Source organism: Microcaecilia unicolor, chromosome 5 (assembly GCF_901765095.1).
Source record: "Microcaecilia unicolor chromosome 5, aMicUni1.1, whole genome shotgun sequence".
Taxonomy (NCBI): Eukaryota; Metazoa; Chordata; class Amphibia; order Gymnophiona; family Siphonopidae; genus Microcaecilia; species Microcaecilia unicolor.
This window is the reverse complement of record NC_044035.1, coordinates 46,629,262-46,655,529: the sequence shown is the minus strand read 5'-3', so window position 1 is coordinate 46,655,529 and position 26,268 is coordinate 46,629,262. Positions and strand designations below refer to the sequence as shown.

The 26,268-nt window shown below is 46.4% G+C and overlaps 1 protein-coding gene across 1 annotated transcript in view; it reads left to right on the top strand.

The window, feature by feature from the left end:
* Positions 1–682: 682 nt before the first annotated feature.
* The window catches only part of FGF8 (fibroblast growth factor 8), a 69,907-nt gene continuing 44,321 nt past the window's right edge, over positions 683–26,268 (top strand). The window contains 4 exon segments of the mRNA XM_030204785.1: positions 683–718; positions 832–867; positions 2,634–2,748; positions 2,751–2,813. Of these exon segments, the coding sequence (XP_030060645.1) occupies positions 683–718; positions 832–867; positions 2,634–2,748; positions 2,751–2,813 (250 nt within the window).

Here is a 26,268-nt window from a genome sequence, read left to right as displayed (position 1 = left end):
AAACAGGAGTATTTGCTACAGACCTCATCAAGACTCAACCCCCCCCCCCACCTTCAAATTGCTATATTAGAGGAACCCAGACAGACCGAGAAAGAACAATATTTTTTTCCTACTTTAGTGAGCACTTCCAAAGCTAAAGGATTGGTCAGTAGCTCAGCTCAAAAGACACCACCACACACGGACAGAAAAACTACATCCAACTTTTTTTTTTTTTAAGGGGGGGGAAGCGGAGGGGGGGGGGCCCGGCACCTCATCTCTCTCTCTCCCTGCAGAGTGACATCTTTCTGCAGATCCTTAGTGTCTGCAGAGATTTAGCTGGAAAACAGCTGTGGACACCTACCCTCTTCTGTACCAGCTCTCCCCTCACTCACTTCTCATTTTTATTAATATCCCTCGCCTGTATGGCTGGTGGCTGTTGCAGTGTCTGAGCCGCAGCCTAGGCCGGGGGATGGGCGCAGGCTCAGTGGGACCTCCATGATCTAGCATGCAGGCTTCGGGGGATCCTCTCTGCTGGCGGCCAGAAAGCCACCGCTCCCAAGGCCAGAAGGAGGAGGAAGAGACTGAGAAAGTCGCTTTATCATCTCAACACACCCAGCGAGGAAAACAAAAAGACACGCGCTTTGGCATCTCTGCCTTGCCCCTTCATCCGACCAAGTCCCAGGGAAAAGGCTGCAGGACCATCATGAGCCCGACCACATCAGTACTTAGCTATCTGTGAGTGACTGAAGATTGATTGCAGAAGCAGCTGAGCAATGATTTTCCATTCATCACTTTTGTGCACTTTTTGATTTTCAACCGATTTTTTTTTTGTTTGTTTCTTTTTATTTCTAGGTGTTGCACTTGTTCTTCCTGTGCTTGCAAGCTCAGGTAGGTAACTTGACGTTTTTCCTCTAATTTAACGTATTTCTTGTTATTAGGTGTGATTTTATAAAGACGTGGTTTTTAAGGGCTCGTGTAAGTTTCTCGGTGGCTGTTAAGCCTAGGAAGACGGGTGCAAGGTTATTGGAGCAAACGCAAATCAAACATACTTAGGGAAAAACTACAAATTCAAGAAAGTGTTTCCTTTAACCCCCCCCACCCCCACCCCCCACCCCGGAGGATCATAAAGTACTAAATAGGGCTTGATTCACTAAGGCTTACCCCACCTCTGTGTCTATGGGTGATAAACTTAATACATGGGGCTCTTAATATATTACAATGAAGAACCATTTCTAGAGAAGACCAATAGAAAACAATCATACGAAGAATACGCATAATGATAAAATTCCCATTAAAACAGGCATCTTACTTTGAAAGTAGCAATCTAAAGCAAGAAATGTCTTTCTATATTATAAATGCAAGGCAAGTGTAGCGTTGGTCTCACCTACAATTTAAAATATAAAGAGAACTGTACAGGTGCAAATTTTGCAAATTCATGGCTTATAATTAGCTGGCCAATACATATTAGAAAACTAAAGAGAAAAAAAGGGGCTGTACAAATCACTTTACTAAGATTTTGAAGTATCAGATGGAGACAAAACAGCCTTATGGCAAACAGTCTATCCGCACATGCTACCCTCATCAGAGCTGGCAGCAAAATCTTACCATATTGTCCACAAACCATGTAAAGGAGAAGTATATGCAAAGACCCAGGAGGAGAAAGATTACATTGTGGAGGGAGATAGCTATAGAAACTGAGAAATTTTTATGATGCTAGTGGCTTGGTTTTTTTTTTTTGTAACCAGAGAAAGTCCTCAGATTTGACATGGGAATTGCTGAGTGAGCTCACTTGCCACCCTGAGAGGTGAAAGGAGCGTCATCTTCAACATTTGTTCAGAATACATCTTTATAAATGTCACGGGCTAGGGGTAAATCTTCTGACTTTAAAGAGAGCCTCCCCAAACAAGGAGGGGGATGGCTCTGTAGCACCCGACTTAAAACAATGAAGCAGATTTGGTGGAATCTTGTGCCAGCAGGCTATAACCGTAAAGCATTTTGACACAGAGTAATACCCGTCACTGAGTTACTGCTAACTATATATTTAATAAATACATGAGAGGGAAGATATGCAAATTAGAGAGCGATGATTAGAAGGAAATCCACTTTCTGTTACCCGTTAGTTTCTGCTTGGTGAATGCACTTTGATCAAAATATTTAAAAGATATTAAAAAAAATTAAAGAAATGCAGATTTATTTGAAGCATACAGGCTACTTCTTTACCTGCTAATTAATAGATGCATGCACTTTATAGACCAGAATAAGTGTAACTAGTTTAGTAAAGTAAAAAGTAAAAACGTTGCTAGATTTGTGCAGCGCTGCGTACGCTCTGTAGCGCTTTAAAAATGCTAAATAGTAGTAGATGCAATCACATTTTCTCTAAATGTACCAAATGACAAGAAATAATATAAGGACATAAATTGATCCGTAGAAAAAAAAAACACCCCTAAGTGTTTCATAAAATACCATATCAAACCAGTCATTTTTCCCACCAGTTAAAATGTAATGGATGACCATGGTTTGACACTGTGTAATAGACACCTAGAAAAAGAAAAACCCAAATCTGCTGGGCTATTTTGGAGTAGGCAGCACCTTAAGTTAGTTACACTAAGAAATATAATTATAATAGCGTGTTGTATATTTTTAATTTCCTAAAGGTAACTGTTCAGTCCCCACCTAATTTTACACAGCATGTGAGGGAGCAGAGCCTGGTGACAGATCAGCTTAGCCGACGGCTCATCCGCACCTACCAGCTGTACAGCCGGACCAGTGGAAACATGTGCAAGTCCTGGACAACAAGAAAATCAATGCCATGGCAGAAGATGGGGATGCACATGGTAAGGAAAACCTTTTAGAAGGGGCGGGGGGAGGGGGCACTGAAACAACTATTAATAAATAGTCACATTTCATTTGAATTTTTCTCATTGACACAGAATGGGGAAAAAAAACAAACTATTTACGAACAGTTGATGTGAGCTAACATTGTTATTTTGCTTTATTTGTCACAGGACCCATTGCTCTATAATGTGCCCTGTAGTGAATAACAGGAGTTGGCATATGTTAACTGTTAGTGAATGACCCCTACATGTATAATCTATACGTGTGTGTGTGTGTGTGTATATATATATATATATAGATTACTTGCTACAGAGAATACACTATTATTTCACTAGAAGTATACTAGCAGCAACTGACTTAACACTTTCCATATACCATGTTTTTTAATTAATTTATTTATTTGTTGCATTTGTATCCCACATTTTTCCACCTCTTTGCAGGCTCAATGTGACTTACAATGCATCATGAGTAGTGGAAAATATATGAGAAAGTATACTTTTATTGATAACAGAAGGATTTTGGGTAACATGATAATGATAGAACATGATAGTATTTTAACAAGCAAACATAATAAGAAATATATAAGAATTATATAAGAAAATATACATTTAGTAATAGCAAAAGGATCTTGGGTAGCATGATAATGAAAACCATGCTAATATTTTGGCAAGTAGATATTATGGAGGCAGTTCTGGGTATGTGCACAGGAGTTCACGCTTGCCAAAAGGTAATATGCATTCGGTACTGTTGCCTGAAATAAAATGCAAGAGATCCTGTACTGCAGGTAGAGCGAGGCTGGCAGGGACCTGCAGCCTGTCCAAAAAAGACAAAGCAGAGAGTGTAGAATGAAAGGGAGTCCAGGGTGGCTAGAGAGAGAGGGTCTCCACCAAAGCAAATGACTGATGTATTCAATTGGGTAAGGGAAACAAGCCTCTTGTACAGGCCCGTGTCAGCCAAAAAGACAAATCTCAATAAGTATCTCTTTAAGGGGAACGAGTGTGACAAAGTAGCGAAGATAAGCGGGATGCCTTAAAGACTTTTGACCATAAGCATTAATCACACATTTGAGTGAATAAATACTTAAATGGGTCATTGATAATGGGTCTGTGTTATTTGGGCTAGGGTTTAAGTCTTGTTTTGTTATTTTGCGCTTGCTCTCTTGAACAATAGCTATGGATTCCCTTTTGGCGACTGATGATATTTATCCTTACGATTTGTACTTTTTTTTTTTTGTGGCGGTGGTGGTGGTTTGGGGGTTTTTAAATTTTATGAAAGTAAATTAAACGAACAGTCAATCCAAGTAGGTTTCAAATATCCATGTTAGTCAAACGCCAGACAGAAGGGAAAAGCCCCTAGAAGCCTCCGCTGCCCAAATTTGCAAATAGGGCACAGAAAATACTTGACTCCAGGCGTTGGCCAAAGTGAACGAGCTCTGAGGAGCATAGTTACCGTAAAAGGGTATAAAAAAAGGGCAAAGCTATGCATGTTATAAAGCATCTTTATTGACTAGCCATTAAAAATTACAAGTAACATGAAAAGAACAAAGGAAGAAAAAGCCACAAGAAAGGAGAGAAAGGGTTTCTTTTCTTCCTCAGCTAGGCAGCAGAATGAGGACTGATGTAAAACAGAAAGCAAGCAAGCAGTTTTTCAGATGTAAAGATTTAAAAGACTTGCAGTCTGTAAATGTTAAAAAAAGAGGTTCAAGATTGTTCAATATGAATCTCCAGAGAGACCCCCATGTCTGGAAGAACCATTAAACTGCTTCTTACTTTCACCTTTTAAACATTTCCTGAATAGTTTCTCTTCTTCCCAGTCCAGTTTTTGGGATCAAATGTGTCTCGCTGCATTTTTTCTGTAACTACGTAGCCACTTTCTCTCCAAGTTACAAACATGAAGCATAATTTTGCGGGGATGTAGCTGTCACAGATGTGAAGGAATAGAGTTGAAAATATTAAGCTATCCCAAAATGAAACAAAAAAAAATCCAAAATAACCCAGATCACCATTAAAATGATATATTTTTTATAATATAGACATAATACATTTATTCTGTTAATCCCGTTTTAAAATTCAGAGTCCAGGTATAACTTTTCCAGTGCAAATCTGAAACTGCTCAATGAGTCCTATTTAAAAAGGGATTTCCCTCACCAAACCTCTCTCCCTCAACTCCATTTTCTGTCTATGGAAAAAAAATTGTATCGAAAGCCCAAAGTACCTTAATAAAGGCATTTTTAACTTGATTTATAATGACCAAACAAACCATATCTAATCTCCCTTTACATGGTAATCTTGGACTAAAAGGATATTCTTTTCCAAAAGGCGAACCCAGCTGTAAGCACGAGCCGTTAGTACGCTTTGCCGAGAAAGTTAAATACGGTAAAGTACTAGCATTCTGTATTCTGCTTGTATATTAATGCAGAAAATGCCTGTACTGGCTATATATATATATATTTTAAGTCTCTAACGTACTTCGTAAATTATTATCATTGGGGTAGCATGTGCAGGCCATTTGTATGCTTTAGTGACAGAACAGGGCAGCTCTCCGGCTCTTCTATCTAACACCCTATTGTTATTACAGGACTTTTCTCAGAGGCCAGGCATATGGACTACTCACAGTACATCTGAAAAACAACATTTCTTCTGTAGTAAAACTGAGGGTAATATAGGCCGCGTTACAGTCAAAACTGGTCACACTGGTAGATGCAAGGAAACAAGCGTGCCTGTAAGCAGTCAACGATATTTCCCTTGTAAAAATGATTTTATTTCATCAGGCTGATCTTTCCTCTCTCCTTCCCTCTTAATTTTCTGTCTGTCAGTTAAAACAAATCAATACTCTTTAAACCTTTTACGGGGGTTTCAATTGATTTTTTTTCCCCCTTGTCCCAAAAACTGTGTATGAGGGGGGGGGCACTTTCTCATTCAATTAAAGTAGGGTTCAGGTCAAGCTGCTGCACTGAGGGTGTAGCAAATATGCTAATACATTAGAGGCTAATTAAAAAGCAACAACACATTTCATTTGGGAAACAAACCTGGGTATCTTTCAGTTGTCCTCGAGGGTCTAGAATGCAGAAGACAGAACAACATGCAACCATACTCTATCTCTGTCTTCCAATGCATGAATTAAGGTTGTTACTTAAAAAAAAAAAAAAAGCTATGTGCATTTATACAATGAAGGTATCTAACAGTCTATATAGTTGGATTTGTTCTAGCTGATATATTTGGTGATAGATAAACCAAAGGCAAATCTTCATGCTTCGGTTTTTCTTTAATATCTCGTCATTTCTGTGTGCCTAACTGAACCTAGAAACACAGTCAACCTGGGATTGATCTGTGAGTGTGGGATACCTGTTTACCTGTGTATGTCAAATGGCACTGGTTGATCGTGCAAAAGCAATGTAGACACACCTGTAGGCACAGGAAGCTGTAAGGGCGGGAACCCAAAAGGATTTACTCATAAAATGCCATGTGACTATTTATGCAGAAAGCAGCAGGGTCATTTTAGCTGGATTGGGAAGTAAAGGGGGCCTATTTTTAAAACTGCACTGACCCCCAAATTTGCATAGCTTGTTTGAAACTCAATCAATGTCTCCATTAAAAACCCGAGACTAAATCAATATGTCCTCTTAACTCAGACAAGGTGAAACACATTAAAAGGCTTTTGTAACCTTTGTTTCTCCTGGCCCTCACAAAATCACCACACAGCTAGAACAAGCCCAAAGACACAGGTTTTTTTTTCTCGCTTATCTCAGCATTTTTTTTCTCCCTACCTGGAAATCAATTCATGAAAGCTCTATTTACTAACGCTTACTGCATAATAACAGCATTATCACGCGTTATCTGCTGCAAAGCCTGCTGCATAACTGTTATCCCATGCTAAGCATTAGTAAATAGGGGCCAAAGTGAAATTTTAAAAAGTGTTGTGATGCTTATGCAACAGTGGGGGGGAGGGGAAGAATGGCACATTTCACTGCCAACAATTTCTATCTGCTTTCCAAGACAGTATGAGGGGGATTCTATAAATGGAGCTCAAAAATGAGCACCAGAAAAGATCAGTGCTAAATGCTATTTTATGTTTAAATCATTTTTATTAAGTTTCAAAAGCAACAAACATAACTTGGAGGAAACAATCTGCAAAAGCATATCTTCATAACAGGTGCAATTAACCTTCCCAATATTATTCCCTCCTATCCGGATCCCCTATCCCCTCCCCCAGAGTCCCCCCCTTTTCCCCCCCTCCTTACCCCCCCCCCCCGTACCCCCCATACTATCTCTGTTGTTTGCAAGGAGTCCAAGTCACATGGATCGAGTCCAGCAGTGTGTTTAATTCAGTATTCTACTTCTTGCTGCTGGCTGCAGGGTATCCCAAAAGTTCGCCCACGTTTTCTCTAGGGTCCTGCCCTCTTTAGAGGCGAAGTCTGTAACTCCACATCTTTCTAATTTAGTATGGGCAGTGGCATTCCTAGGATGTCTGCAACCCAGGGCAGGTTACCGCTACGCCCTCCTGGCACAACACGCCCCAGCGCATCAACCCCCCTTGGCGTATCACCCCTCCCCCCGAAGCACATCACCAACCTCCCCCTTCAAAGTGCATCATCCTCACCGCCTGGGGGTGCACGGAGCAGTCACGTGGCTGTTGGCTCTGCTGTTCCCTGCCCTGCCCCGGAACAGGAAGTAAAATCAGAGGAGGCAGGGAACCTGCAGAGCTGACAGCCGCTCGACTGATCTGTGCATCCCCTTGCTGCATGCACCTAGGGTGGACCACCCCCACCACCCATTAGGCCACCTGAGCTGTGCATCCCCTTGCTGCATGCACCTAGGGTGGACCACCCCCACCACCCATTAGGCCACCTGAGGCAGGGGCCTCAGGCAGCACTCTTTCGAAAGCGGCATCTCCCCCTTCCTTCCTCCACCCCATTCCCTTCTTTCTTCATATTCCAAAAGCCGACGACGGCAGGCACGATTCACATATGCTGCCCTGCTGCCGGCACCCACCTCCTCTCTTTACTGCAGCCGCTTCTGTGTTGTAACTTCCTGTTTTCTCAGAGGTGGCCACAATAGAGAAGAGGCTGGTGCTGGCAGCAGGGCAGCATATGGGAATCATTGCCGCCACTGGTTTTTGTAACATGAAACTCTAGGCATGGCCATCTACGCCAAGTAAAAACTTGGTGTAAACACCAGCGCCTAAGTTAGGCACAGAGCAGGTGTATCCTATAACCCTGCGTGTAGTTTTCTGGAATGCCCACGACCCGCTCATTCTGTGCCGATAGCCATGCCCCCTTTTCAGCAGCACATATTAGAATTTACGCGCACCACTTGCAGAATATGCTTAGCGACTAGTACCTGTAAGTTCTAATTAATGCCAATTAGTGCTGATAATTGCCTGTTAATGTCTAATTATCAGTGCTGGTTGACTAATTAAGGGGCCCTTTTACTAAGCTGCATAAGGCTCTACGTGTGCCCAACGTGTGCCAAAATGGAGTTACCGCCAGGCTTCCGCGTGGCTCTTACAGTAATTTCATTTTTGGTGTGCATCCATATGCGTCGCAGAAGAATTATTTTTATTTTCAGACGTGCGTATCGGATGTGCACCAAGTGGCATTTGGCGCATGTAGGTCATTACCACGTGAGACTTTACCACTAGGTCAATGGCTGGCGGTAAGGTCGCAGACCCAAAACGGATGCGCGGCAATTTTGATTTTGCTGCACGTCCATTTACAGCAAAAATGTTTTACAGGTGCACTGAAAAATGATTCTACGCGCGCCCAAAACGTGCGTCTACGCTACCGCAAGCCATTTTTCTGCACGCCTTTGTCAAAGGGCCCTTTAGTTATGCGCATTGTTATGGAATATGCTTTGATTTCGGCACAGAAATCTCGGTGCCATATATAGAATCCGGGAGATACTAATCAATAGCACCCAAAGATATTTCCTCCCTCCCTACCTCCCAGAACCCATAAGCAGAAGGAGATGTTTAATCTTGGTATCATTGCCTATTTCTAGGGTATATATATTCAGATCTGCGCGAAATTAGTATTCTGTAAAGGGCACTCTGTGCCGATCTTTCCGTTTCTGCCTTTGGGCATGAGGACTTACACTTGCAAAAAAGGTGGTAAAAATTCTTGTGCCCAACTAATGACAGTTGGGTGCACAAAGCCTAGTATTCTATAAGATTGCGCCTGATTTCTAGGAATGCCCCCTAACTCGGCCAGGGGCATAACCATATCTCAACAGGAAGGGAGGCCAGAACCCAAGGTGGGGGGGGGGGCACATTTTGGCCCACCTCTCCGCCACAGCCCTCCCGCCACCACTTCCGTCCCCCTGAGGCTCCTGCCGCTGCTTCCGCCCCTCCCACCGCTCCCTCCCTCCACCACCACTGTGAAAGTACCTTGGCTGGCGGGGGTCCCGAACTCCCGCCAGCTAAAGCATTTGTCCCGCGCCAGTCTCACATTGCCTGGCGCCCTGTTTTGTTTTCAGTCACTGTGCACGCTCGTTTTAATGAAACTGAGCATGCAGTTTCATTAAAATGAGCGTGCTCAGCAACAGGACAGGGCGCCAGGCAATGTGAGACCAGCGCGGGTCAAACGCTTTAAGCTGGCAGGGGTTGGGGACCCCCACCAGTCAAACCAGGGGACCCAGAGCCAATTTGGGGGACCCAGGCCCCCATGGCCCCCCTGTAGCTACGTTACTGAACTCGCCCAGTCCTTTCCCATGGCTATGCCCCTTTTAAGTTGCATGATATGAAATTTAGGTACGCACGTTATAGACTAGGGCAGAGGGTAGGCAACTCTGGTCCTCGAGAGCCGCAGGCAGGTCAGGTTTTCAGGATATCCACAATGAATATGCATGAGATAGATTTGCATACCATGGAGGCAGTGCTTGCAAATCTGCATATTCATTGTGGATATCCTGAAAACCTGACCTGCCTGCGGCTCTCGAGGACCGGAGTTGCCTACTCCTGGACTAGGGCATAGGGCAGATCCACATGTAATCCTAATTACTGCCCATTAAATGCTTGTTAACAGCAATTATTGATTCTTAGCGCTTAATTGGCTAATTAACTTACGCATGGATCTGGGATCTGTGCCCAAATTTGGGCACCCAACTTTGGGCGACCTCTACAGAATTCCCATCTGCTTTCATACTCAGCTTTTCCTCTCACTTATACATGCCCTCGCTGCATTCAACAATCACTGTCTTCTCTTATCTTCTCCTATCTCTCTTCTCTTGGCCTCTGTTCATTGGGAAAGCTGCTCTTTTCTGTGCCCTTCTGCTCTATTGCTAAAGCCAGTTTCTCATGCTCTGTCTTGTGGCACTGCATGCCTTGGACAGCCTTCCTGAGCTCATACATCTTGCTCTGTTTCTGGTTGTGTTCAAGCTCTACGGAAAATCCTACCTCTGTGAGTTTGCTTTTAAATCCAGAAAATACACAGCAATCCACTAAAATTAAGTCAAATAAACCACTGAGTTTCATGCATTTATGAAAAGGAGGAAAGAGACTTCAGATTTTTTTTTTTTACTCTAGCTCAATGGTCACTAGAAAATAAATTATTTATTTTGTTTATGTGGATAACTTCTTATCTAAGCTGGTGTGGATACCATTATTTACATGACATGTTCATCTCCTTTGGAAGACTGGTTCATGGCAAAGGCTCAAACTAACTGCCTTTGACCGTCATAACTGATTTCAAATGCCTTTTTGGGAAATTTGATGCTGTAGCTTAGTGGTCACAGAACCTGGGAAGCTAGGGTTCAAATCCCACTGATGATCCTTATGATCTTGGGAAAGTCACTTAGTTTTCTATTGCCCTTTTATTAAGGTGCAGTAAAACGTGGCCTTAATGCCCCTACGTGGGTTTTTCCCACAAGTTAAGGCCATTTTTAAGGCTGCCATAAAAAAAGAACCTTTTGTAATTAGCACACAGACATTAAATAAATTGACCACGTGAGCACTTACTGCCACCCATTTTGTAGGCAATAAGGGCTCACAGTCAGCATGTGCAGATTTGTCACTACCCACAGAATGCATAAGCATGTCCCACGGTACGCCATTTTAAGCTACATTCAGTTCGGGTGTTGCCTAACTTGTTTGCTGACATGCAGATGAGCTTTGTGAGTGCCCAGGTTATCTCTAAAAATATGAGGTGGATTTTGGCAGTCTTGGAGTCTGCACATTTTGGGAGGGACCCCTTCATTGCTTATAAGTTTCGACACCAAGAAGGCATTTGATAGAGTGGTGTAGGGGTTCCTTTATGGCATATGGGTGGGCAAATGTTTTATTAAGGTAATAGAAGCACTTTATTCCAATCCAGTTGCTAATGGTATCCTATCGGAACCTTTTACAATTCAGAGAGGGACCAGGCAGGGTTGCCCCTTATCTCCCCTACTTTTCATCTTGATGTTGGACCCTCTCCTTCGGAAGATTCAATCTAACCTGGAGATTAAGGGTTTTCAAATGGGATCCATGCATTTTAAAATAACCACGATTTGCTTGTTTTTTCTTACTGATCCATGCTCCTCCCTCCTGATCCTTTTGGATAGTTTCCAAGAGTATGGAAACTTCTCAGGGTTTAAGTTAAATTATTCAAGGACTGAGGTCTTGGTAGAGTCGGTTTCATTGAGGATATACTAGGTAGCGTCATTTCCATGACACTGGGCTAATGGCTCATTTCATTACTTGGGAGTTTTGTTGTCTATGGACTTTACTTCCTTATATAGCTTGAATATTGATAAATTACTTTTTGATACCAAGACTCAGTTTGAGATGTGGAATACTTTGCCTTTGACTTTGTTGGGCAGAATATGCCTATTTTGAATGGGTATTTTCCTGTGGTGGCTGTATGTTCTCCAGTCTCTTCCTTTACGTCTTCTCAAGAAAGATAGTGTGCTGAGGAAGATGTTGGGATGCTTTTGTTGGGATGGTAAGAAATCCACAATGAAGTGGAGTTACCCTCTGGGTTATTGGACATAGGTTGGCCTGGGACTACCTGATATCACACTGTACAACCAGGCCTGCTTACTACAGCACCTGAGTGACTGGGTGTTGGGGTCTAGAAAATTCACTGATCTCCTGTTTGAGTGCACCTACTTTTGGCCATGGCACCTTAAGTATCTGTTGCATGCCAAGTGTCTTAAGCTGCCCTTGCCAATAAGGAATAGTATCCTCTTGTGATCCCTTTGGTATGTTTGGAGAGAGGTTTTGCAGATTTGGCATCTCAATCCAGAGAGTACGGCTTTTTTTTTACCTCTAGTAGGCAATGTGGACTTATCTCCGGGAATGGATAGTGGAGTATTTGGCAGCTGGATGGATAAAGGTATCTGTTTGTGGAACATCTGGTACAGATGGATGGCACATTGCTACCATTTCCAGACTTTCAACAGTGTTGGTCTTTTGGCTTTGCTGATTGGTTTGCGCATATTCAACTGGTGTATTATCTTCAATGTCATCACAGAGTTTGTCTCTACATTTTAGTGGTCAGCTCAGGGAATTTTTGGAGGGGGACATTTTGGGACAAATATCCATTTCCTGTTTCATAAGAAGTTACTTAACTATCAATTCTCTAAAATGTATACTTCTGTTTTGGATGCCTGGTCTCAGGACCTTAGCAGACCACTTAGAACTCGTACACTTCGGGATCGGCTGTGCACAATACCTGGGGTGGTCCATAGTGTGGAGTTATAGGAGTGTCAGTATTGTTTAGTCCATAGAGTCTACTTCTCTCAGAAGCAGGCTTTTCAAGCGGGGTGTGCCGCTAGCTGTGTGTGCCTAAAGTGTCAGACAGGCAACAATTCTTTTCCACATGGTCTCTGGCAATGTAGGAGAATTGGTGCATTCTGGGTAGCTATTCTAAACTACTTTTGGGAAGTTTTGGGTCAACTTCTTTGTGTGTCATTTGTGGGTGTCATTTTTAATAACTACACATTTTTTGGGAGTCCAGGGCAAGGGAGCTAGGCTGTTTGTGAGTAAGGCATGTATTATTGCCAAGAAATGCATTCTTAATCATTGGCTCAATGACTATTCTCCAACCTTTTGGTATTGGTGTGTGACAAGGTCTACAGAACATTGCCCCTCCCCTTAAGGAAAGTCCCTCTGATGGCCACAGCCACCTTATGAAAGATTCTTCTATAACTAACCAGGGTCAACTTAAAAGCACAAGTCCCGCCGTGGGAGGAAGTAAGTTGGCCGGGGCAGAGTTGAGAGCATGGAGTTTAAAGGGAATGGCCAGGCAGAGGTTAGAGAGGCCCAGGGGAGGAAGAGGAGAAGCCCTAGCGTAAGCCTTGACTGAAGACATCTCAATGTTGTGATCGGGCTAAGGTAAGCCCTTATTGCTAACTGTTTCAACTTTGCTGGAGGTTTGGCTGGAGCCAGACCTGAGAAATGAAATAGAACTGAAAGGCTGTGTTTGGGGTGTGGCAATCCCACAGCCACAGACTGTATGTGAGACTACCGCCAGAGGCAGCTTACTGTTGTTTGCCGAAATCGCCGGGGTTTTCCCCATTCTATGCCTGGGCTCTGTGAAGAAACAGGCCCAGAAATTTCTGTTCCTGTAAATAAATACTTACCTTTGGCATTCCACCTATTTGTCTGTCTGTATTATTTTCTCCGGCCTTGCCCAAGCCCGCTTGGGGTCTCACATGGAGGAATAAGCTTCATATCTTGATGCTTTGGGAGTCATATGCTGCTTGTCCTCATTGGAAGAAACAGAAACGATATCTTCTTTTTTTTTTTTTTTTATTTGTACCCCGCACTTTCCCACTCATGGCAGGCTCAATGCGGCTTAGGTACTTATTTGTACCCAGGGCAATGGAGGGTTAAGTGACTTGCCCAGAGTCACAAGGAGCTGCCTGTGCCTGCAGTGGGAATTGAATCCAGTTCCCCAGGGCCAGTCCACCACTCTAACCACTAGGCCACTCCTCCACTTTGGGAGTCCTATTTAAACTCCATTTCCCCCAGAGCTCGAAATCACATTTAGAACAGATTTTATGGTGCAACTGGAGAGTGTGAGATAGTAGGAGTTCCTCTGGGAATAGGATAAGGAGTTGGAGGGGGTACTTTTATTTTCTGGGATCTCTATTAGCAGGGCCAGTCTTAGGCAGGAGTGACAGAGGCGGTCACACAGGGCCTTGTGATCCCAGGGGCCCTGCACAGGACTAGGCATGTCCCTCTCCCCACCTGAAATCCAGCCTCCCCACCTGAAGTACAGCCTATCAACCTCCTTCCCTGTTGGATCTAGTATTATTCTCTCGCTTCCCACTCCCTGCTTCGCTGCCCTCATTTAATCTTCAGTGCTAATGCCCGCTGGCAGCATCAGTGAAATAAGCAGACTGCCTTCGGCGGCCCCAGAACCTTTCCCTCTACTACAACTTCCTGTCCCACATAGGAGAGGTGAAGGGAAGGAGAGAGATGCCAGACTGTGAGGGGGAAGGGAATGAGAGAGATTCCAGACCATTGGGGGAGAGGAGGTGAGGGGAGAAGAGCAGGAGATTGATGCCAGACTGAGGGGAGGGAAGGTCTATGCAGGTGTCAGCTTTGTGAGTCCCTGTGTCGAGCAGTGATCCCGGGTACGAGGACTTCAGCCCCGGATTCTGCTTGGCAGCCGAGCAGCCCCGAAGTTCACCTGTGGTGACCGCCGTTCCCCGGGAGCTGACCCCCCAGTTGTGGGCGGCCGACAGGACACAAAGAGGCCAGGAAAGGGGTGCCCAGAGAGACCAGCCAGAGGAGAGCAGAAGGAAGAAGTTCAGGAGTGGGTCACAACAGAGTGTCAGGCAGTAGGCTAAGGAGTGTCTTGGGTCCAGGCAGGTATACAGGCGGGTAACTGACCCGGGAGTCACCAGGTTCAGGCAAGATATTCAGGCAGGCAGTAGACAGGAGAATAACCAGGTCTAGGCAGGATATTCAGGCAGGCAGCAGACAAGAGTAACCAGGTCTAGGCAGGATATTCAGGCAGGCAGCAGACAAGAGAGTAGCCAGGTGCAGGCAGGATATCCAGGCAGGCAGTAGACAAGAGAGTAGCCAGGTCCAGGCGGGATAACCAGGCAGGCAGTAGACAAGAGAGTAGCCAGGTCCAGGCAGGATATTCAGGCAGGCAGTAGACAAGAGAGTAGCCAGGTCCAGGCAGGATATTCAGGCAGGCAGCAGACAAGAGAGTAACCAGGTCCAAGCAGGGTCTTACAAACAGGCAGCAAACAGAAGAGTAATCCAGGTACAAGCAGGGTCTTTACAGGCAGGCAGCAAACAGAAGAGTACAATGAAGAAAAATGCTTACCCAAGTAGAAGCCAACACAGGTGCGTGGTAGCAAGGAAATTAAAGAGCCTGGAAGCCAGGCAGAGAGAGCAGATCCAGGTGCATGAGAGCAATGCAATCAAGGAGCCTGCAGCCAGAGAAGAAGTACACAGATATGGCTCAAGGCTGAGCCAGTCAAGTGTGTGTGTTGCCAGGACCCTGCACAGCCCGAGGACGCCGCTTGCGTTGAGGTAGGGGACATGACAGTACCCCCTCCTTAAGGGCCCCCCTCTGCCTAGGTCCGGGTTTGGATGGGTAGCGAGAGTGGAATTCTTGGATTAGTTCTGGGGCATGGACATTAGTAGCCAGTTCCCACGAATTGTCCTTGGGACCAAAGTGTTTCCATGAAAGCAAGTAGAAGAGTCATCCCCTTTGGCGTTTGGAGTCCAGGATCTCCTCAACTTCAAACTCAGGGTCCGGTTCGGTATCAGGCACGACAATCTTCTTTGGTTCTGGATGCCATTTTGAGGACAAGAACGGCTTTAGTAAGGACACATGAAAACTGTTGTGGACCTTGAGATTAACAGGTAATTGGAGGCGGTAGGAGACTGCCCCCACTCGGGTTTGTACTGCAAAAGGTCCAATGTACCGGGGAGCAAACTTGATATAGGGTAACGGAGCCTCAAGTACTTGGTACTAAGCCAAACTTTCTGTCCCGGTTGAAATGTCGGCGCAGCCCGTCTCTTTCGATCAGCAAAAAGCTTATACTTAGCAGCCGCTTGTTGTAGATGATATTGGACTTTACTCCAAATGTCCCGGATATCTGTGAGGGTCCGTTGAAGCTGTGATGAGGTTTGGGTCAGAGGAATTGGAGGAGGTAGTCGAGGATGGCGGCCGTACACTGTAAAGAATGGGGAAGTCTGAGAGGCGGTGTGGAAGCCGTTGTTAGCAAATTCTGCCCAGGGGAGCAATGTAGACCAGTCATACTGCTGGTGATTCGTATACATACGCAGAAAAGTCTTGAGTGTTTGATTGACCCGCTCTACCATCCCATTGGTCTGCGGATGATACGTGGAGGAAAAATGAGTAGTGACACCAAGAGCAGAACACAGTGCTCTCCAGAACCTAGATGTAAATTGGGATCCTTGGTCACTTATGACCCACAGGGGTAGATCATGCAAACGGTATACATGTTGAATGAACTTCTTGGCGAGAGTAGCGGCTGAAGGAAGGGATTGCATGGGGACGAAGTGAGCCATATGGGAAAACCGGTCCACTACCACCCAAATGACCGTGTGACCCTGGGACGGTGGTAAGTCGGTAACAAAGTCCATGGATATTTCTTGCCAAGGAAGCTGCAGAAATGGTAATGGCTGTAAACATCCCCATGTCTTGCCAGGAGAGGATTTGTTTCATGCACAGACAGGACAGGTGGAAACAAAATGCAAAATATCCTGAGTCATGCGTGGCCACCAATAGTACTGGGAGGTTAAATGATAGGTTTTGCGGATGTCAGAGTGACCAGCAAACGTGGAAGAGTGTCCCCACTTGAGAACTTTTTTCCTGACCTGGGGTGGAACGGAGGTCTTAGAGGTGGCCGAAGTTACAGTTGCAGAGGCGATACAGACCAGGTTTAACATAGGATAGGATTCCTCGGGCTCTTCGGAAGGATTAAAGGTCCTGGAGAGAGCATCGGCTTGAACATTCTTTTCAGCAGGCCGAAATACCAAATGGAAATAAATCGGGTGGAAAAAAAAGAGCCCAACGGGCCTGTCACGGGTTCAGTCTTTTAGCATCCTGGAGATACAAAAGGTTCTTGTGGTCAGTGATCACAGTGATGGGGTGTAAGGCCCCCTCCAGAAGGTACCACCACTCCTGGAGAGCCAGTTTTAGAGCCAACAACTCCTGGTCCCCAATGGTGTAGTTTCGTTCGGCTGGAGAGAATTTCTTGGAAAAGAAAAAACAGGGGTGTCGCTTGCCGGAATCGGTTGCTTGAGACAGAATCACCCCTGCCCCCAACGATAAGGCATCCACTTCTAAGGTGAATGGCCTTGTTATATCCGGACTTTGAAGCACTGGGGCAGACAAAAAGGCTTGCTTTAGGGCAGAGAAGGCTTCTTGAGCCTCAGGAGACCAGTTCTTCACATCAGCCCTTTTTCTAGTAAGTGCAGTCAAAGGGGCAGTGATGAGGGAATATTGCCAGATGAACTGTCGGTAGTAGTTGGCAAACCCCAGAAAGCATTGCAGAGCTCGGAGACCCTGGGGCACAGGCCAGTCCCGGATGGCTTGGAGTTTAGTGGGGTCCATCTGGAGATTTTTGGATGAGACAATCCACCTTATAATCGAAAGAGAAAAACGCCCATATTCCGACCTAAATCGGGAGATGGACGTCTTTCTCTCGCGGGCGCCCAAATCAGTATAATCGAAAGCCGATTTTGGGCGTCTTCAACTGCACTCCGTTGCAGGAACGAATAAAGTTGACGGGGGCGTGTCGGAGGTGTGGCGAAGGCGGAACTGGGGCGTGGTTATCGGCCGAGGAGAGATGGGCGTCTTTAGCTGATAATTAAAAAAGGCGTTTTTACCGCGATTTTGGGTCACTTTTTTTGGACCCTTTTTTTTTCACGAACAAGTCCCCAAAAAGTGCCCCAACTGACCAGATGACCACTGGAGGGAATCGGGGATCACCTGCCCTGACTCTCTCAGTGGTCACTAACCCCCTCCCACCAAAAAACCCCCACTTTACAAACTTTTTGCCAGCCTGTATGCCAGCCTCAAATGCCGTACCCACCTCCATGACAGCAGAATGTGTTCTATGCTTTGACAGCCTTTCCCTGGTTCTGATGTGGGTCTCGGGTGAGTGTGACACATTTTCTGTTAAGGGCACTGCAGAGTCACATCAGCAATGCATTGTGGTGGGTGTAGGGTATTGGGCTCCGTGATTCCACTAGCTTGTGTTAAATGCTCACGATGTTGGTAGTTGGTAGGCTCTACTCCCATGGTGCTTTTCCCTCTGCTTACTGGGTCAGAGTGTGCCCTGTTTTGTTTCCGGTAGTCCATGAGGTAGTGGCCATTTTTGTAAGCCAGTTTTAGATCCTGTTCATGTGTTAGCCACGTTATAGCACTTAGTTCTTACCTTGAATGCTGCTGAAAGAGGGCATTGTACACCATTCTGCCAGCTCGGACCTACTGCGAGACTCGTTGCCAGTGGGGCACAATCTGCAGTTAACTGTGAGTAAACGTGCTTATTCAAATAAAGGACGTTTTCAGCGAGATTAGTCTTCAGGTGTCAACTGGTGTGCCAAGGTTATACAGCAACAACAAGCCCTGTCCCTGGAGCACTTTTAGTGGGTACTGCAGTGCACTTCAGGCAGGCAGACCCAGGCCCATCCCCCCCCCCCCCCCCCATCTGTTACACTTGTGGTGGTAAATGGGAGGCCTCTGAAACCCACTGTACCCACATGTAGTTGCCCCCTTCACCCCTAAGAGCTATGGCAGTGTTGTACATTTGTCCCTCCCACGACCAAATGGCTTGGATTAGGACGTTTCTGAGTGGACGTTTTTATTTTCCATTATCGCAAAAAAAAAAAAAAAAAACACCCAGCTCAGAAAGGACCAAATCCATGGCATTTGCTCTGTCCAAACCGTATTTTCGAAACAAAAGATGGACACCCATTTTTTTTCGAAAATACGGTCTGTCCCGGTTCTTCACGTACCCGTTTTCGGACATAGACGCCCATGCAGATGGGCGTTCTCGTTCGATTATGCCTCTCAATATATCCTAGAAATGGATTAGACTGTTGGTGGAATGAGCATTTCTCTAGCTTGGCGAAGAGACGATGATCTCTGAGGTGGAGAATGATGCGTACATGATAGGGGTGATCTTGAGCAGAGAAAGAGAACACCAGAATGTCATCCAGATAAACAATAACTGAAGCATACAGGAGATCCTGAAAAATGAAATTAATGAAATCTTGGAAGACTGAAAGCGTTGTAGAGGCCAAAAGGCATAACAAGGTATTCAGAATGTCCCTCGTGGGTATTGAAAGCAGTCTTCCACTCGTCTCCATGCCGGATTCGGACCAGGTTATAGGTGCCTCGAAGATCCAGTTTGGTAAAAATTGAAGCTCCCTGCAGACGGTTGAATAATTCCGGAATAAGGGGAAGCGGATATCGGTTTGTAATGGTAATTTTGTTAAGACCCTGGTAGTCAATACAGGGTCGCAAAGAGCCGTCCTTCTTAGTTACAAAGAAAAACCCGGCCTCTGCAGGAGAGGAGGAAGGTCTGATGAAGCCCTTTTGGAGGTTCTCTTGGATGTATTTCCGCATGGCCTTTGACTCCTCCCAAGAGAAGTGTATAAAATCTGCCCCGGGGTGGGTCTTGCCTGAGAGTAGCTCAATAGGGCAGTCAAACGGGTGATGAGGAGGGAGAGATTCTGCCTCCTGGGCATTAAAGACATCCTCAAAGTCTTGATATTCCACTGGAAGACAAACCTCACAGGGATGGAGGATCCCAGGGAAGGCCGAAATAGTTTTCCTAGGGGGATCCACTGGCGAAAGACATGAAGAAAAGCATTGGGAGCCCCAGCTGCCAATATCACCTGTGGTCCAATTGATAATGGGTGTGTGCTGCCGCAACCAGGGTAGGCCCAAAATGGCAGGATGGATGGCCTGGGGAAGAACCAAAAGTTGAATCTCTTCTTGGTGTAGTATTTCGACTTGTATCTGTAATGGTTGTGTAACCTGAGTAATGGCGTGGGGCAGAGCTAGGCCTTGAATGGAGGTTACCTGCAACTTGGGTTTACAGGGGATCGAAGGATTCCCAAGTTGAGCTAAGAGGCTGGCGTCCACAAAATTCCCTCCTGCCCCAGAGTCAATCAGGGCTATAGTACTAATACAATTTTCCTTCCATCGTAGAAAAATAGGGATGGAGACTAGATTATCTGGAAGGGGCGAGGAACGACCTTGAGCCACCCCCTTCAAAGGCCCCGGGTCTCTGCATTTCCTGATTTGTTCGGACAAGATTTTACGAAATGGCCCGCTTGGCCACAATACAAACAGTCGATTGAGTTGATGGTGAGTCCTCTCCTGCTCCGTGAGACGATGCCGTCCGATAACCATCGGTTCTTCCAAACCTCCAGAAGGGGAGCCAGCCGCTACTTTAGGAGAAGTTGGATGTGACATCTAAGGAGATGGCCTCTGTGATGGGTGCTGCGCAGAGCATTCCTGCGACCTCTCTTGGAACCGGATGTCGATACGGAAGCAAAGGGTGATGAGGGCGTCCAAAGAAGTAGGGAGTTCCTGGCCTGCCAACTGATCCTTAATTTGTTCATTTAACCCTTGCCAAAAAATGGTGGTGAGGGCCTCTTGGTTCTGTCTTAATTCAGAGGCTAAGGTGCGAAAGCATACCGCATAGACTCCTACGGAACAGCTGCCTTGTTGGATCCATAAGAGTTCCCCGGCTGCTGAGGAGGGATGCCCCGGCACGTCGAAGACTAATCTGAAGTGACAAAGAAACTCCCCTAGGTCGGTGAGGAGTGGGTCTCGCTGCTCCCAGAGGGGGAGAGGCCCACGCCAGGGCAGGTCAAGAGAGCAGAGAAATGATATAGACAATCCTGAGCTTGCCAGAGGAAAAGGCCCCGGGTTGCATCTCGAAGAGCATAAGGCACTGGTTCAAGAATCCTCTACAAGCCAAGGGGGTTCCGTCAAACCGAGGAGGCTTGGGCAGCTGCAACCTTGGAGTAGGAACAACGGACCCAGGCGAGGCAGCAGGGGATTGGCGTTGAGACTGGGGAGTGGATATCTGAGAACACACATCCTGTAAAACTCCGGAGAGTGGGTTTAACTGGACCTGTTGTTGCTGGAGAACCTGAGCCAGGTCCGACAGATTGGGTTTGTTCGGCGAACTCATGGCTTCGGCTTACTGTCAGCTTTGTGAGTCCCTGTGCTGAGCAGTGATCCAAGGTATGAGAACTTCAGCCCCGGATTCTGCTTGGCAGCCGAGCAACCCCGAAGTTCACCTGTGGTGACCGCCGTTCCCCTGGAGCTGAGCTTCAGGTGCGGGCGGCTGACAGGACTTACACAAAGAGGCCAGGAAAGGGGCACCCAGAGAGACCAGCCAGAGGAGAGCAGAAGGAAGAAGTTCAGGAGCGGGTCACAACAGAATGACAGTCAGTAGGCTAAGGAGTGTCTTGGGTCCAGGCAGGTATACAGGCGGGTAACTGACCCGGGAGTCACCAGGTTCAGGCAAGATATTCAGGCAGGCAGCAGAAAAGAGAGTAACAAGGTCCAGGCAGGATATCCAGGCAGGCAGTAGACAAGAGAGTAGCCAGGTCTAGGCAGGATATCCAGGCAGGCAGCAGACAAGAGAGTAGCCAGGTCCAGGCAGGATATTCAGGCAGGCAGCAGACAAGAAAGTAACCAGGTTCAGGCAGGATATTCAGGCAGGCAGCAGACAAGAGGGTAACCAGGTCCAAGCAGGGTCTTACAAGCAGGCAGCAGGCAAGAGAGTAACCAGGTCCAAGCAGGGTTTTACAAGCAGGCAGCAAACAGAAGAGTAAACCAGGTACAAGCAGGGTCTTTACAGGAAGGCAGCAAATAGAAGAATACACTGAAGAGAAACGCTTACCCAAGTAGAAGCTGAAGCAATGAGGCAGAGGGAAAGCGTCCCAGAAATAGTGCAGGCTTTCTGACGTAGACAGGAACCAGCTGAAGAAGAGAGCTTCCATAGGTCAGGTAGGCAGAGAGAAAGTCAACACAGGTGCATGAGAGCAAGGCAATCAAGGAGCCTGCAGCCAGAGAAGAAGTACACAGACATGGCTCAAGGCTGAGCCAGTCAAGTGTGTGTGTTGCCAGGACCCTGCACAGCCCGAGGACGCCGCTTGCGTTGAGGTAGGGGACATGACAGCAGGACAGGAAGTTGTAGCAGAGGGAAAGCTTCCAGGGCTGCTGAAGGAAGTCTGCTTACTTCACTAATGCAGCTGGTGGGCAGTGGCACAGAAGATTAAATTAGGGCAGCAATGCAGGGAGCGGGGAACGGGAAGGGAGAGAATAGTACCAGATCCCGCAGGATGAGGGGTGGAGGAAGCAAGGTATGCTATACCTGCCGATTGGGGGGGGGGGAAGAGAACCACCACATCACCAGGAGTGGGAAGGAGGGAAGGACAGATATGCCAGACTGTGTGTGGGGGGGGGGGGGGGGGGGAGAGGGGGAGATAGACCATGGGGGAAGGGAGGATGAAATCAGAGAGATGACAGACTGGGTAAGGAGTGAAGTGGAAGGGAAGGACATTGATGTCAGAAGGTGGGGTGGGATAGGGAAGGGGATAGATGCCAGAAGGACATTGATGCCAGACTGTAGGGTGAGGTGGAAAGGAGAAGGGAAGGCGATAGGTGCCAGAGCACAGAGAGGGGTGAAGGGAAGGAGAGAGATGCCAGACTGTGAAGGGGGAGGGGAAGGGAATGAAAGAGATGCCAAACCATGGGGGGATGGGAGGGGAGAAAAGGGCAGAAGATTGATGCCAGACTGGGGGTAGGGAAGGGAAGGAGAGAGATGCCAGAGGAGGGGAACAGAGTAGAAGATGGGGCTAGGAGGTGTGAGGGGAAGGAGTAGGAAATGGATGGGGGTTAGGGGGTATGGAGAGGAGGAAGGAGCAGGAGATAGGTGGAGTGGGGGAAGGAGCAGGAGATAGATGAGGTATGGGTAGAGGGGAGGGGGACAGAGTGGAAGAGGATGGGGTTAGGCAGTGTGTAGTGGAGGGGAAAGGAAGAGGAACAGGGCAGGAAATTACAGATAGGGGAGATGGAGTGGGAATTCGAGGGGGTAGTGAATACTTGGTGATTTTAGATATGAGGGGGGATATATTGATGGGTTGTGAGGGTGTGAAATGAGGCATATGAGAAGAGGGGCAAGAAAAGGGGATGATGTAAGGAAAGGTTGAGACATAATGTGAATGACCTGGAAGACTGGAGAGGATCAGAGGCATCAAAATGGAATGGGGGTACTAGGGTATGGGAGGAAGGGGATGGGTCTCTGAAGGGGTTGAGTGAGAGTGGAAATGGGGTTAAAAAGATGATGAAAGAGAGGCTATTGGGTATAGCATAACAGAATGGCTTTGGAGGCAAGGAAAGGAAGGAGAGACAGGGACTGATAGGGTGATGAGATGCAGTGGAGGGTAGATGAGGGCTAAGGGAGTGAGTACAGAGGATGGGAATAGGGGACTAAAGAAATGGATGAAATATAGGGGATGGGTTTAGGAGACTGGGTGAGGAAGAGACAGAGGATGCAATGGGAGTGCTGGAAATGGATTGAGAGGGAGATGGTAAAAGCCAGTAGATAAATCAGTGGCGTAGCCACAGGTGGGCCTGGGTGGGTCAGGGCCCACCCTCTTAGGGCTCAGGCCCACCCAACAGTAGCACACATTTAGCAGTAGCTGGTGGGGATCCTAAGCTCCACCAGCTGAAGAGTTTTACCTTATGTTAACAAAAATGGTACTCTCCACGATACTGGCACCTGCACATGCTCAGTTTTCAGTGCATGCCTGCTGCAGACTGCCAAGGTGGAAAGAAGCGTTTTCCCACTACCTAAGATGTTTTTTTGGTGGTGGTGGTGGGGGAGAACACTTGGTGCCCACCCACTTCTTGCCTAGGCCCACCTAAAATCTGTTGTCTGGCTACGCCCCTGAGATAAATGTGGGTGAGAGGAAAGTGTGTGTGTCGGGGGGGGGGGGGGGGGGGGGGTAAAGGCATAAAATGAAAGATCAGTGCCAGACAGATGTAGAGAAGAAAAGGAAGAAGACAAGGAGAAAAAAATGGAAAAGCCACCCTAGAAAAAAAATTAGAAGACTGATACATAGAGAGTGTCTATTAGATTGTAAGCTCTTCGAGCAGGGACTGTCTTTCTTCTATTTTTGTGCAGCGCTGCTGCGTATGCCTTGTAGCGCTATAGAAATGCTAAATAGTAGTAGTAGTAGTAGTAGTAAAATAGACTAGGCAGATGCTAAACAAGAACACAGAGGAGAAATGATGGACAAGACAGATGGGATGCAGAGAGAAGATGGATGGCAGACATGGAGAGAGAAGAAATGTGAAATGGACAGGAGATCCAGGAAAAGCAGAAGAGACACGGACCGAATCAAATGTAAAAATAAAATGCTCAGACTACAAAGGTAGAAAAGATTGTTTATTTTTGAATTTATCTATTGGAACGTCAAACTTTGGAAAACATGCATCTCTGATATTTTGTATTTCCATTTCTGTTTCTCTAGTATTTCTCTATATGCAGAGTCTGACTCCTTGTTTTCCAGTTCAGATTTTTGCCTTTGTATCTCTATTACTGGTCTGTGATTCCTTGTTTCATATTTGTTGATACTCTGTGTTTCGCATGTGTGAGTAAGGTGCGTTATTCTGCTTGGCTAACATGCAGTTTTTGTGCAGAGATCTGTAGCAGTCCCGTTTGTTCTATTTTTCTCACTAGCTAGTGTATTGGGGTTTTAGGGTATTATGTAATATTTACAGTGCTGCTTTTTCACAGCTAACATTGTTTCTATTTACGTCCTGAGAGTTAGTGCTGTTATGGTATAGTATAGTAAGGTTCTGAGTGTGTTTCTGCACGAGTTTGTGCTTAGTGTTTTGCAATGGAGAGATTGTGTGTTGGCCTTATTGAGGTGACTTCAAAACTTTAATTTAATTTTAGTTTGTCATTACATCAGATAGGGTTTGTGAAATAATCATCAAATGTACATACACGTGTCAATTTTTACAGGCAGGACGGAGGGCCCCACCGAACTGGTATACACAGGGCCCCCGCAGTTGCTAAGACTGGCCCTGTCCAGGGCCGCCGAGAGCCGGGGCCGGGCCCGGGACAAGACCACCCGGGCCCCCCCACCCGAGGTTGCGTCACGCCCCGCCCCCCCACCCGAAGTCACCGGGCCCCCCTCCACCCGAGGTCGTGTCGCGCCCCTGCCCACCCGAAGTCGCTGGGCCCCCATCCACCCGCTGCCAGGCCCTCTGAACTAACCTGAAGCGTCTTCACGTTCGCATCGCAGCAGCAGCATCAGCAGGGCAGACCTCTCCTTCCTTTTGTGCCCCGCCCTCGCGGACGTTACATCAGGCGAGGGCGGGACACGGAAGGAAGGAGTGGCCTGCCCTGCTGCTGCTGCTTGCTGCGATGCGAACGTGAAGGCACTTCAGGTTAGTTCCGGGAGCTACGGAGGGCGGGCTGGACTGCAGCGGCGCCGGGCCCCCCCCCCCCCCCGGAGGCCCGGGGACTTTTGTCCCCCCTGTCCCCCCCTCTCGGCAGCCCTGGCCTTGTCTATTAGTGGGTTGGAGGTCATAAGAGTACAGGCTTCCACCTATGTTTTGTTTGGGTTGGCCGCATGTAGGGACCTGGATAGGGGTTTTTGTAGGGAGGGGAGAAGAGGGGTGGGAGGGTTCTTTTTTCTAGGGGATGGGGAGTAATCTATAAATGTAGTGGTGCTTTCTGTTCAGTGTATACATGTCATATCTGTTATGATCGTTTTATTGTTGTTGTTGTTTCAGATATAATGTTGTTTCTGTATGTTGTTTAATCTTCATCTAATAATCTGTTGAATTTCCTTCGATTTTACTAGTTGATAGCAGTTTGATGTTAACAATGAAACCCATTATTCAATGTGACCAACATGTTTCGCAAAAGCTGCGTCAGGGTCAAGTCAATCTTAAGCACGCCAGCATGAAATTTGGGAGTCTTCTGACAAACGAAGCGCTGCTATAGCATACATTGTGCTACTGAGGTCCTTTAGTTATGTTAATTGATGAGTTGAATGGAAACTTGAATCAACTAGTAAAATTGAAGGAAATTCAACAGTTAATGGATAGAAGGGAAGATAGTACATTATGAATGTTTGAAAATCTTATGGCACTGGGCAACTATTGAAATGATTAGATGAAGCCATATAGCCTCCGCCTTTTGCATTTATGTTAAAACTTTATGAAGTCCACATATTAGATTTATTGTTTAATCTTGGCACCAATAAATAGATTTTCAAATAAATTAAGCTGCATTAGGCCCGCATTAGCATCTAATAAGCAGTTTAGTAAAAGGGCCCCTTAGATTATAACAGGTAGGTATTCGGCCACTGCCATTGGTGCTTTTTTTTTTTAAGCGGTGGTGAAACAAATTCAGGTATCTTATACTGGTACCTGGATTGTGGCTGGGCAGTGAATGGCAATACTATTTGGATAGTAATGATATTCAA